The sequence below is a fragment of the Nuphar pumila genome, chromosome 6 (genome assembly GCF_984573655.1).
Source record: "Nuphar pumila chromosome 6, dmNupPumi1.hap1.1, whole genome shotgun sequence".
Taxonomy (NCBI): domain Eukaryota; kingdom Viridiplantae; phylum Streptophyta; class Magnoliopsida; order Nymphaeales; family Nymphaeaceae; genus Nuphar; species Nuphar pumila.
Window position 1 is genome coordinate 53,648,322 of NC_143254.1, and position 14,472 is coordinate 53,662,793.

General features: G+C 40.5%; 1 protein-coding gene across 3 annotated transcripts in view; it reads right to left on the reverse strand.

The window, feature by feature from the left end:
• LOC149834864 (uncharacterized) overlaps positions 1 to 14,472 on the reverse strand; it is a 254,912-nt gene that overhangs the window by 240,231 nt on the left and 209 nt on the right. Inside the window, exons 2-4 of one of the 3 annotated variants that reach the window (XM_090011592.1) lie at positions 14,276 to 14,401; positions 13,944 to 14,175; positions 13,651 to 13,807 (exon numbers count right to left, since the gene is read on the reverse strand). In XM_090011592.1, the coding sequence (XP_089867718.1) occupies positions 13,651 to 13,807; positions 13,944 to 14,000 (214 nt within the window). In that variant the 5' untranslated portion in view covers positions 14,001 to 14,175; positions 14,276 to 14,401. Of the gene's footprint in view, positions 1 to 13,650; positions 13,808 to 13,943; positions 14,426 to 14,472 lie in introns of those variants that run through there. The other 2 variants (XM_090011593.1, XM_090011591.1) reach the window with 2 other exon arrangements.

Here is a 14,472-nt window from a genome sequence, read left to right on the forward strand (position 1 = left end):
GAATAAAGCAAACCCAATCTTGGCTGCATCTATCAAGGATAAGAACAAGAAATATGCAATGCTATTGATTTATTTACAAACTACCAAATAGCCACATTGAATTTCTCCAGAATATGATGGTGAAAAAAATAAACAAAAGCCTTCAAAGAAAAGTGTCCACAGAAAAAGAAGAGGTCTACAACATTGACATACACACAAGCAGAAAAAATAGAATTGCATCTCTTATACAAACATAGATAATAGAAATGTTCACAACGGTATTTATATATTTGACAGGCTGCTATTCAAAATGGAAAAAAGTACCCCTGGTGATGTACAATTTATGTAACTATGTGGAAGTTCTCAATGCAAAAATCCAGTGAACTTGTCATATATTTATTAAAGGCTGAGGAATTTGACTTGCAGTATTTGTGTGTCTGTGCCTAGTTTTCAATGTGTATTTCAGTGTGCAGGGATAACAATTCAGCTCCTGAACTCATCAGAATTTGGTGTGGAGAAAGCAAGAACGTGCTGTAAAAATGAGCACCATTAGGTCCAGTGTCAAAATTTAACAGTTTGATTGGATGGAAACTTGGTGCTGCAGCAACATGGTTGCACTGTCACTCCTCAAACATCTAACTTTGATTTAGATGGGTGATGCTCTTTAATTATTAGGCACGCTTGATCAAGGCACCACACCATTAGTTCGTGAGTCAAATTTTAACTGTTTAGTTGCATCAAAACATGCATGTTCCTGAGTTTATCTTTTTCCTTTGCCTTCAGAACTTCATTTGTTTAATCTTTAAGGACCACCAAGTAACTTGGTACGCCTATTTACTCAGCCATGAGTTTAACAGGATGGCCTTGAAATGCGTCCAAAATTATTTGCTTTTTGTTGACACCTCAAGTTTTTCTCGGGTTATCAACCAACTGTCGTTACCCTGTGAGGCGTACCTGTGAGGCGTACGCCTCGCCTGTGAGGCGTCGATGTCGCAGCAGCCGAAGGACCACCTTGTATCCTTTACAAAACTCGCCAGAAAATCTTGTCGGAAATTATCGCAGTGGCAGAAAGAAACACAAAAGGGGAAATTTTGAAAAACATACCTGGTGGCGTCGAAAAATGTCGCCAATGGACTATTTTTGCTGGAGAAGACACGTCGGAGCTGCGACGATGCCTTATATTCACCGTCGATGTGCCTTCGTCGACGACTTGGCGTCACTGTTCACGCCGGAGTTAATGTTCGCGATGCAAATACAAAACGAAGAAAAATCCCACACTGTTCACGCCGGCGTCACTGTTCACGTGGGCGTCACTGCTCACGCCGGAAACTCCTCTCTGGCATCGCTTTTCTCGCCGGATGGCTGGAGCTGCAGTCGCACCTTCTCGGTTTTTCCCCTCTTCACTCGAGGGTTAAACACAATGAACAGTGAAAACCTAAAGGGTTTTCACATTTCGTTAACAATTTAAAGGGTAAAATAATTAATATTGCGAAAATGCCATTAAAACAAACCGTCCAAGTTGTCCGATTATTTTTGACCCATGACTCGTCCCGAGTCGCGCGAGTCCTCCAACGAGTTTTATAAATCCGAAAACGACAGACCTCGCCCGAGTTCTACGTGACTCGGGACTCGGCCGAGTCGAGCCGAGTCATGCCAGAGTCTTGGCCACCCGAGTATGCCTTACCGGGTTGACCCGCTGGAGGGCCGAGCCGAGTCAACGAGTTGACTCGGCGAGTTTTTAAACGTTAATATATATACAAAATAGTAACTGGGTTGGAACAAGTATTTGGATCCATACCCAGACACAAAATAAAACTACATGTTACATTAGAAAACCCGACCCAGTTTATGATACAGTCTTAATACCCTCTCTGAAGTTGTGCATGGTCCTGTACCATGGACAACTTGCCTTTGAGATACCAAAACCGCGCACTCGTAAGTCCTTTGGTAAGTAGGTCAGCAACTTGATCTCCTGTTGGTATATAAACTGGGATAACTTCTTTGTCCTCAACCTTCTGTCGAACGAAATGTTGATCGATCTCTATGTGTTTCGTTCGACCATGGTGGATAGGATTGAAAGCAATTCGAATGGCACTTTGATTATCGCAAAACAGATTCGCAGCGTTCACCTTTTCTCCTATCTCGGTTAATAAGTGTCTTAACCATGTAACTTCAGCAGTAGCAGACACCATGGATCGGTAATCAGCTTTTGTACTGAAACGAGCAACAGCACGTTGCTTTCGGTTACTCCATGCTATTAAGTTTTCATCAACATACACACAATACCCAGAAACTGACTTTCTATCGTCTGGATCTCCTGCCCAATCTGCATCTGCATACACTTCTAGTTGTCTATGTTCTCCTTTTGCCTTTGATTGACGATAAACAATCCCATCTCCAAGAGTACCCTTCAAGTACCGAAGAATTCTTTTAACTGCATTCATGTGTTTTGTATGTGGATCGTGCATGAACTGAGAGACTTGATTCACTGCATACACAATATTTGGCCTCGTACAAGTAAGATATTGAAGCATTCCAACTAAGCAATGATAATACTTCGGATCCTCATAGATCTCCCCATCCTGAGCACTGAGTTTATGGTTTAACACGCTAGGAGTGTTCAATGGCTTGCAGTTCTTCATTCCTGACTTCTCCAAAAGATCCAGAGCATACTTGTGTTGAGTCAACAAGAGACTAGTATTTTGTCGATCCACTTCAACCCCCAAGAAATATCGTAGGACACCCAGGTCGTTCATCGTGAACTTCTGACTCAATAGGACCTTTGTGGTCTCTATATGCTCACAAGAACTTCCTATAATAATAATGTCATCTACATATATGAGAAGTAAGGTGTTGACCTGGTGTTCTCGAAAAATGAACAATGAATGATCAAGTTGGGATCGAACGAATCCATATCATTGTACTTCAATGGAGAAACTGTCAAACCATGAACGAGATGCTTGTTTTAGTCCATAAATAGCTTGCCGCAACCTGCAAACATGTGTCTCAGGATTATTTTCTGCATAGCCAAGAGGTTGCTCCATGTAAACTTCCTCCTTTAGATCACCATGTAAGAATGCATTTTTAACATCAAGTTGACTTAGAGACCATCCGCACTGAACCGCTAAGGATAACACAAGTCGAATGGTTCCCATTTTTACAACTGGACTAAAGGTCTCGTCATAGTCTTCTCCGTATGCTTGTGTGAAGTCTTTAGCGACTAGTCTTGCCTTATATCTTTCAATGAATCTGTCATGTTTGTATTTGATTTTATATACCCACTTAGACCATACAACATTCTTATCCGGAGGTCTAGGAACTATTTCCCAGGTCCTACATTCATGCAAGGCTCACATTGCTTCATTCATAGCATCTGCCCATTTTGATGACAAAGGAGGCTTGGGAGAAATCGATGGGTTCTTACTGTTTTTCAACCTGTGCAACAAATAACTGCATTTCAGTGGAAAAGTTCTCGTTGCTTACCCATCTTTCAATTGGGTGTCTGATCCTTTTTGAACGTCTGACCTGCTCAGTTATGTGGAGTGTATCTATGTGGGGTGTATCCCTTCTCCTGGCATATACTGCCCCTTTAAATCTTGTCATCTGGACAAGCAGTACCAGATGTCAGGGTTTCTTCTGCGATGGGAGACATAATAGATTCCTGAGCAACTGTTAGCACGTTCCCACTAGGTTCTGCATTGGTTTCTATGGGCTCACACTCATCTATCACTGTATGACATGGAGCAAAGTTATCCATCTCTAGCTGATCAAATAATTCATTTGCTAGCCACGGCTGATAGCTTTCTTCTTCCTTAGTAACCCCCCTTGCTTCTTTGTTCAAGTCCTAAACATTGCTCTCATCAAAGACAACGTTTTGTGAGATTTTAATGTGTCGAGTGTTCGGGTCATAGCATCGATATCCTTTATATTCATCAGCACACCCAACGAACCTGCATCTACAAGCTTTATCCTAAAATTTGTGACGTTGGGAACTGTCAATGTGAACATAGCATACACATCCAAACACTCGTAGTTGACTGTATTAAGGCTGGGTACCAAACAACACAAAATAAGGAGTCAAATTATTTAACAATCTCATCGGTAAACGATTTATTACATAAACTGCAGAGTGGAAGGCTTCTGTCCAAAGACTTAAAGGAATATGAGTGTCATGCAACATACTTAGGGCACTTTCAACAATATGACGATGTTTTCTTTCCGCAACCCCATTTTGTTGTGGTGTGTGTGGGCAAGATATTTTATGCCTTATCCCATTATTTTGAAGAAATTCAGTAAATTCCTTTGATAGATACTCTCCCCCTCCGTCACACTGAAAGTGTTGAATACTTGTCACGAATTGATTGACAACAAGAGCATGAAATAAATGAAAGAATTTGAATACCTCAGATTTGTATTTCATAAAATAAATCCAAGTATATCTGAAATAATTGTCAATGAATATGACATAGTAACGACTACCAGACAAAGAGGGTTGTGGAGCAGGTCCCCAAACATCAGAATGAACAAGTTCAAAAGGAAAAGAAGCTCTTTCATTTATTGAATTAAAGGGAAGCACATGACTCTTACACAACTGACAACTAGAACAAAGAAAACCATCAACCTTATTATACGTACTTGACTTTGAAATAAGATTGCTCGACACCAGTTTTTCAAGAGAAGAATTATTACAATGACCCAAACGACGATGCCAAATATTTGGCTTATTATACGAGGACAAACTCAAACAATTCTTAGATGAATCCAATTTGAATGGTTGACTAATGGACGATTTTGATTCAACTCTACGAACAGGTGAAGAAGTTTCTTTGAGGATATACATGTTTCCCTTTCGCTCGCCCTTAACGAGTGTCTTCTTTGTGAGTGGATCCTTGACACAGCCAGAAGGAGTAAATTCGACGCAAGAGTGAATGTCATCAACTAGTTTAGAAACGGAAATCATATTTTTGACAATATGAAGAAAATGAAAAACATTGGACAATTTTAGGGAACCATCGGAGAGAGGAATATTCACATTTCCAGTATAAGTTATTGGATGGAGGGCTCCATCTCCAGTTTTAATACTTGCATTTCCATGATAAGGGATAGGTTTCAAAATCTTAACTATATCACCTGTCACGTGGGCTGCAGCTCCAGAGTCAATGCACCAAGTTCCCTGATCACCCTGTTTGAAATTCAATCCTGACAAAATTGATATTAAAAGGCTCTTGACATTGTCTTCATCCCATTGATTTCCTCCAGCTTTTCCCTTGCTTGACGACCCTGTGACATTCATTTTTCCTTTGTTTTGCGGGTTGTGCCAACCATTTGCCTTGATATGTCCCTTTTTGTAGAACAAATAGCATGTTAGAACATTTTTGAAATTGTGATTTTCCGAAAAACTTCCTGACGGTGTGCTAGGCGTGGGCAACAATCCACGCCCCCCTTGATTGTTTCTTATCTATCCATGTCCTCCTCGAAAGTGGCCATGTCCATGTTAAGCTTGCAATACTCGAGTTCTTCCACACGTGAAGGGTGAGGAACAGAGAGAGAGAGGAGCTGCAGGAAAACCGAATTCCAGTCATAGGATCGGTTGCTCTTCTAATTCATTTATAGTTACATAGTACATACTAATACAAATTTTAGGGTACTAAAATACCCCTATTACAGTAAGAAGAAATTACATACTTCCATTAATGAAATAGCAATGACTACGGGTCTGGATCCCCTGACCCGTGACCCATTACAAGAGGTACACGTCTTTTCACCCTCCCTCAAGTTGTGCATGGTCCTGAACCATGAACAACTTGCCTTTTAACATCCAAAATCTGTCTTTTGTCAGTACTTTTGTAAATATATCCGCCACTTGATCTGTAGTTCGTACAAATTCGAGCTCAATCTCCTTCTCTTCTACCTTTTGTCTCACAAAATGTTGATCTATTTCAATATGTTTGGCACGACTGTGATAGATGGGATTAAAAGACATACTAATGGCACTCTGGTTGCCACATAAAAGAAGCGATCGAGAGATCGATTCTCCTACTTCTGTCAGTAAGTGCCTAATCCAGGTAGCTTCAGCAGTAACGACTGTCATTGACCTGTATTCGGCTTCTGTACTGGATCTAGCAACAGCCTTTTGTTTCTTGCTAATCCAGAAAACCAAATTAATCCCAACAAACACACAATAGCCGAATACTGATCTACGTTCATTTGGTCTCCCGCCCAGTCTGCATCAAAATAAACAGTAATCTCATGTGCATTTTTCCCATTAGTCTTTCTCTTATACAAAACACCATCCCCAACAGTTCCCTTCAGGTACCGAAGTATCTGTTTAACCGCTTTCATATGCCCTTCACATGGTGCATGCATGAACTGAGATACCTGATTTACAGAGTAAACAATATGAGGTCGAGTAAAAGTGAGGTATTGTAACATGCCCACTATGCTACGATATTGTGTGGGATTCTCGTATGGGTCTCCATCTTGAGAACTGAGCTTCTGGTGAAGAACACTAGGAGTTCCCAAGGGCTTGCAATCTTTCATACCTGCTTTATTAAGGGCATCAATGGTATACTTATGTTGAGTGAGAGTCATTACTTCAGGGGTACTGTCGACTTCAACTCCAAGAAAGTATCGTAGTTTACCAAGGTCCTTCATTTTGAATCTCTGATTCAAGAGATGTTTGACCTCCTTAATATGCTCATTGGAATTACCAGTGATGATAATATCATCTACATATATCAACAACAGAGTAACTGCATCTTGATTCTTGAATATAAACAAGGAATGGTCAAGAAGAGATTTCCTAAAACCATATTTTTGCATTTCAAGAGAGAAACTATCAAACAAAGAACGAGATGCCTGCTTCAATCCCTATATCACCCTTTTTAATCTGCATACATATTTTGTAGGATTCCCTTCTGCATAACCAGTGGGTTATTCCATGTATACTTCTTCTTTCAAATTTTCATGATGAAAAACATTCTTCACATCAAGTTGACTAATAGTCCATTGATGTTCAATAGCTAAAGAAAGTCCCCATTTTCACCACTGGACTAAAGGTCTCATCATAATCCTGTCCTTGCTCCTGTGTAAATCCTTTGGCTACAAGCCTTGCCTTGTATCGCTCTTATAGTCTCATCTGGTTTATACTTTATTTTGTACACCCATTTCGACCCAACAACATTTCTGTCAGGTGGTCTTGGTACAACATCCCACGTACCACATTCATGTAGAGCTTCCATTTCTTTATTCATTGCTTCAATCCATCTTCTAGAATTTGATGATTGAGAAAACGTTGTGGGTTCATCTTCCTTGCTCAAGGCTGTTAGAAAAAGTTGAAAATCCAGTGAGAAATTTTCATAACTGACCCATCTTTCAATCGAATGACGAGAACGAGTGGATCTTATAGCATCAAAGGTAGAAGTGGATGTAGAGGATGTGTCCATTTCTGGATTAACAATAGTGGGCGCCTCTCTTCCTCGTCGGGTGTAAACAAGACCTTTATACCTTTTGGGATCCAAAGATGGCTATGTATTCTCATGTGCAATCATCTCATCAGCAGGCATAGATTCCTTATGCTTTTGAGCACAATCTGAAGGACAGACATCACTAGTTTTGGAGAAAAGTTCAGAATTCAACCAAGGATAACAAACCTCAATTCTGGAATTTGATTCTGAAGGGCTAATGCATCGACAATCAAAATCCAATTCATCGAAGATAACATTTCTTGATATTTTGATGTGCTTGCTCATAAGGTCATAGCACATGTATCCTTTATAGTCATCGACATAGCCCACAAACCTGCACTTCAAGGCCTTGTCCTGAAAGTTGTCTCATTGAACTATCAATATGAGCATAGCATAAACAGCCAAACACACGCAAATCATGATAGTTGGGATGAACTCCAAATAGAGAAAAGTAAGGAGACTTGTTTTCCAAAATAGTCATGGGCAATCGATCTATCACATGGACTGCAGAATGAAAGGCTTCTGTCCATAAAGTAATCGGAAGATTACTATCATGCATCATGCTCATCGCACTCTCAACAATATGGCGATGCTTTCTTTCAGCAATCCCATTCTGCTGAGGTGTGTGAGGGCAAGACACCCTTCTCCTTATCCCATTACATTAAAGAAAGTTAGTAAAGTCAATGGAAGAAAATTCACCTCCTCCGTCACACTGGAAACAAAGAATGTTTTCAGAAAATTGATTCTTGACAAAGGAATGAAAGCTTTGGAACAACTTGAAGGTCTCAGATTTGTGTTTCATAAAGAAAATCCAAATATAACAAGAATAACTGACAACAAATATAAGATAATATCTAGTTTCAGATATGGAAGCAACTGGGGCAGGCCCCCAAACATCAGATCAGATAATCTCAAAAGGTCTTGAAACTCTTTTATTTATAGAATGAAAAGGTAAAACATGACTCTTACATAAGAGACCAGTAGAACATTTGTTGTCAATGACATTTATTCTTAAACTTGACTGGGGAATGAGGTTATTTGAGACAAGCTTCTCAATGAAACTACTACTGCAATGACCTAGACAACCATGCCAAAGATTTTGCTTATTGATTTCAGAAACACTAAAGACACATGTAGGATTCTCAGAAAGCAACGATGAGGAGAGCTTCAAGTTTGGGTCTACAGGACGAATATGTGTTGAAGGATCTTCTTGAAAAACATACATATTGTCTTGTTGTTTTCCTTTAGCGAACGTATCCTTCGTGCAGAGATCCTTGACAAGAACAGAAGAGGGAGTAAATTCAACTGAGGCATTGATATCATCAATAAGTTTAGAAACCGAAACAATGTTTTTCTTGATGTTAGGGGCATAAAGAACTTTTGAAAGGTTGAGAGAGGATTTTGACAAAGGTATAACGGAGTTTCCAATATGAGAGATAGAATGGTGGGATCCATCTCCAGTAACTATACTACTTCTACCAATGTAAGGAACAAGGTTTAGAAGCTTACCAGCATCACCAGTAACGGGAGTCGCTGCACCAGAGTCCATGTACCGAGTACCTTGCTCATTCTGTTTCAGATTCAATCCTGCTAAAGCTGACAACAATAACTCCTTTACTTCTCCATTGGTCCTTGTACTGTTTGTACCTCTCTTTGCTTCAGCTTGTGTTGATTTTCCTTTATTTAGGGGATTGAACCAACAGTTAGCTTTGATGTGCCCCTTTTTATTGCATAGAAAACAAGTAGGAATTGGCCTATGTCGTTGTGGATTGGTATATATGTTGGGTGTAGGCAATAATTCACGGCCTCCTTGTCCACTTCTCCCTTGGCCTCCCTTTCCCTTAATATCATAACTTCCTCTTCCTCGTGCATAAGCCATCCCTGTAGCAAGAACGTCTTGCGTCCCTGTATGCATAGATGATTCTTCAGAAAATCCCTTTAAGTTCGTCTCATATTGAAATAATTTTGCGCGCAGATCTTCAAAGTTGGGAAGCTCAGGTAAACATAACAAGGAAGTAACAATCATATGGTAGTCAGGTCCCAATCCACTGAGAGTTTGTTGTAGCAAATCTTTATCAGTCACTACACACCCAACAACTACTAGTTGATTTGTGATGATCTTCATTTTGTTCAAGTATTCCATGATAGTCATGGAATCCTTTCTTAACATCTGAAACTCTCTTTTAAGAAACATAATCTTGGCCTGAGAAACCTGTGAATATGTCTGAACAAGTCTGTCCCAAAGTTGCATGGCAGTACAATCGTCTGGAATTGCCACAAGCACCTCTTGTAACAACGTAGATGTGATATAAGCAACTAGCGCCTGGTCTCTTTTCATCCAGGCTACAAATTCAGGATTTCTAACATATACCGTAGTAGATGCTCCTTTACTGTCCCTTTCTTCTCGTGATATGAACTCTGGAGGAACTGGAACAGATCCATTCAGATGTCCAGAAAGATCCTAACTCCTAATGAAAGGAATGATTTTCCTCTTCCAAGTCAAGAAGTTAGAATTGTTTAATTTTTCAGACACGAGTTGACTGAGGAAGCTTGAAGAAAGACCAGACTGAGTAGGAAATGAATCCATGTTTCACAATATTAAGAATGTGTCCAGCACACAGCCCGTCTGCAAATTCTGCAATCCTCCTCTTTTTTTTTTATGAAAGGTCACGCACCTGACTAATGTAACTACTGCAACCTCTTCTCCTTTTTTTTTGAAGAGAGAACTATATCGAGCTATGTAAATGGCACTAGATAGAGAATAAGAGAAGAAAACTGATTTGATATCTAATTCAAAATCAATATCTGATTTAAAACTAAATATTGAATTATGATCAGATTTCTGATTTTCAGAAAGGAATAAATAATTAATCACTGAATACGAAAACCACAAAAAAAAACATATGAATAGAAAATCACATCCGATATTAATGTAGTGCCTTTCAAGTATGAAAAGAAATAGAGGTAACGAAGACGTCAAAAGGAAGAAGAATCCAGATGTGATCAAGGAAGGATATGACTGGATCAACTGACACCCATTTCCGTGACTAGATCACGCTCTGATCGAAACTGATCAACAATATATATTGAAAACAAATTGAAGGATAAGAAGGCAGCCTTGAGAATGCTTAGGATCAAGATACCTAGACCGAGACGATTCAGTTTTATCAGAAAAGAAAACTTGATCAGATATGATTTTAATCAGAACTGATCAGAATGATACCAAGAGAAATATTGGACGAGATGAGGAGGCAGATAGAAAGAATATTGAGAAAAGAAATTTTGTTGACTTGGAAGAGTAAAACGATGAGATTCAAATCTTTTTAGACATACCTTTGGAGTCAATCCCAGATCCAGCTGTAGCATGGCTCTGATACCATGTTAAGTTTGCAATACTCGAGTTCTTCCACACGTGAAGGGTGAGGAACAGAGGAGTGACATGTAAATGTATGAAATAGCAGAAGCAACAACAAATGAAATCAACTGGGACCAGGATCGCGAAACCGCGTCCTGGAAGTAAAAGACAAGAAAGGAAAGTGCAAAAAGAGAAGCCTTGGCACATATAGCGCGACGGCAACGAAAAGTAAAGTGCAGAAGGGAAACGGAACCAGGATCGCGAAACCGCATTCTGAAAGTAAAAGACAATAAAGAAATGTACACTAAAAAGAAAGCCTTGGCACATATCTCGTGACGACAACGAAAAGTAAAGTGCAGGAAAAGTAAAGTGCAGGAAAGGATGTACATATATACTATATGTAAATGTTTTAATTTATTAGTTAAGTCCTTTGTTCTTAGCAGTTCATTGTTCTTGTTCCTTTTTACGCAAACCCCTACCTAGAAGGGGTGTGAGGGTCTATACGCTTGCGAGCGTAAGTGATCACTGTCTCAGGCCGCGTAGTACGAGAAGGCTTCGTGGTGCAACCTGCAAAGCTAAAAAGGTCAATACGCCATAATACCACGAGGAATGGGTCTGGTAAGACCTGGAGTGGTACCGAACCCCAAAAACTAGGGGAGGCAGGGAGCTCAGCTCCCTGGACAAGAAGGAAAGAGGCAGCAAGGCAGGGGAGGGAGCAGAGGCTCCCTGCCAAACCCACCTTAACAGGAAACAGGGCAGAACCCCCCCGACGAGAAGCAAATAGGAGAGCAGGGGGAGCTTCGCCCCCTGCTGGAAAGCACAAGGCAGGCAGGGGCCTCGCCCCCTTGCCAGAAAACACAAGGCAGGGGGGCGAAACCCCCTGCCGCAACACATAAGACGGCAGGGGGCTCGCCCCCTGCCGGGAAGACTTAGGAAGGCAGGGTCTCGCCCCCTGCCTGAGAACATAAGAAGGCAGGGGGCTCACCCCCTACCGAAAAACACAAGAAGGCAGGGGGATCGCCCCCTGCCAGAAAACACAAGAGGGCAGGGGGCTCGCCCCCTGCCGGAAATCACAAGGCAGGGGGGTGAAACCCCCTGCCAAAACACCAAAAGGCAGGGGGCTCGCCCCCTGCCGAAAACCACCACCCCCTCTTGCCGAGGCTGCAGGCGAAGGGGTTCGCTCCCCCCTCTCATGCGGAAAAACAGGAAGAGGAGGGAGAGGGGGACTCACCTGGAGGTCGCCGGCGGAAGCAGACGGCGCCGGACGGAGGCAGATAGCGGGTGTCGGCGACGGCGAGTGTCGGCGACGGCAGGTGTCGGCGACGGTAGGAAGGAAGGGGGAAGCCAGAGAAAGGGGGAAATCGGGGCATCGGGGAGAGGAGAGGCGACGGGGAGGGAAAGCATTTGATGCTTTCCCCCCTTCCCCCTGCTTCATTTATAAGCAGCGAAAAAAAAGGGGGGCGGGCGCCGCTCGGTAGGCCCTTACGGCCTACCGATAGCCCTCTCTTTACGGGGCTCGAATCCGGGTCGGATCCGGATCCGACCCGAGTCCGGAATGATTTAAAGTTTTTTCTGGTTATTACAGTTCTATAGTGATTAAATTCTCTTATGATCAATATTTATGTTTTCTTGAAAAATATGTTGATTTTGGGTTTATGATTATCTAAATTTGATTTCATAAAAATTTCTCTTTTGAGGTATGCCCCTCTTATCTTTCTTAATGATTATCTAAATGTTTTTAAAAAATATTATTATGTTTAAAATAAATTACTTGAGTGTTATTCTTGTTCAAAATATATATTTTTGTTTTGAAACTTCATAACTATTTGGTTAGAATACCTTTTTTTGTGTAGTTGGGACCTTTGCTTTGTTTTCTCTACAAGTTCTTAAAGATGTGATGGATTAATAAAGGAATATCTTCGATGTATCATGAAGATGGAGATAGCCGATGAAGGCATTTGGGGATTATCACCAATGAAGACATCTAAAGACTTGTATTTGCAAAATTCTCTAATATGTCATAAAGTTGGAAATTTTAACTGAAGACACTTGAAGACTTGGATCCTTCCCATTAATTCTTTTTTTGTATTTCCAAACTTTATGTATATCACTGCGTAAGTTTGAGGGGGGTGTTAAGATGTACATGTATATGTGTGTGTGTGTGTATATATAGAGAGAGAGAATATTTATAATACTGTAATAGGTAATATCTTCTAGGGGTATTTTTGTCTTTTACTCTTCTTGTAATAGATGCTGTCCACTATGGACAGTTTTGTATTTTTTGTTTTCCTTATTTTATTCTGTTTTTTTTTACATTGTAGGGACTCTATGGTCATTGAGACCATAGAGTCGTTGGGAGCTCCAACGGTGACTGTTGGGAGCTCCCAATGGCTTTAAGCCTTGGGCCTTTTATATATAAAGGAACTACTTGTCCCCATTTATGTTAAGGCTTCTCTTAAGCATTCATACTCAATAAAACATATATTTTTTATGTTCTTGTGTCTCTTTTTAATTCTTTGTAGTATAGTATGCACTTAGAACTTGTGTAGTGGCTTTGTGCTCTTGTATTGTCGCTTGGTTGGAATTGTGTATGTGCATGTGCACTTTGTGTTTATGATCTTGTAAGCCCTTAGAGTCCCCTTTTTTGTATTTTTACATATTTCATTACAAAGAATTGCTTGCTAGGCTGATGTCAATTACCTTTAAGTAAATTGTCAAAGAGAGTCGCTTTGAAAATTATCCAACTATGGGAAAACAATCAATGCTGTCACATGCCATACCATGCATTACTAAATTTATACAATAGCCAAAAGGACGTATCCAGTTGGTGCATATCACAAGTGAACTTACTAAGATTTTCCAATGGTTCTCTAGCCTTGAAATTTTCTGTACACAGCCAGGGCGAAGGGTGCAGCTTAAATGATAAAGTAAGAAATCTTATAGATGAGAAAACATCTTCCATCGCATGCACAAAGAGTGCCAAGCTTCTTGCTGATTTCATACAGTCCTAAAGGACAGAACAAATCCAAGAGCAGCATGATATTAGTCCTAATGAACTTGTAGATTGTTATTCAATTTAACGAGTTCCAGAAATCTTTTCCTAGTTGCTTCAGATTCATCAGAATCTTAAGATAGAGAAACACCTCAAGAAGGTTTGGCAAATATGGAATCATTATTGGCTTCATGCCCTTTCCATGCATATCTTCAGTGCCAGAACCATCTGGCAGCCTTGAAGGTTCTACAGATTCTTGCTCTTCAAAGACATCCTGATGTTGTGGCCTAGTCTGAGATTGGTGAGAGTTTGTGTCTGTTCCATGTGCCAATGAATCACTGTGCTCATGCTGCTGATAAACAGCAGCAAAAGAGCCTCCATGTCTGAAGAATAATTACCAAGCACCATTTTATATCACATAAAAACGTACAAATGTTAGAACCAGCTTTGAAAATGAAGATGACAGAAGCTATCTATTAGTACCTCAGAGTATTCACAATGGAATGTTGAAAAACAGCAACAGTGTGTTCACCTGCAGCGAGAGCATAGAGGAGATTGAAACCCTCACGTTCCAGACAAGGAATTAATACTGGCAGCAGTTGGATTTTGCTGTGACATATGCCAATGTATTAACACAATTCCACTAGACATTTGCACAGGTGTTGTATACACATTCAACA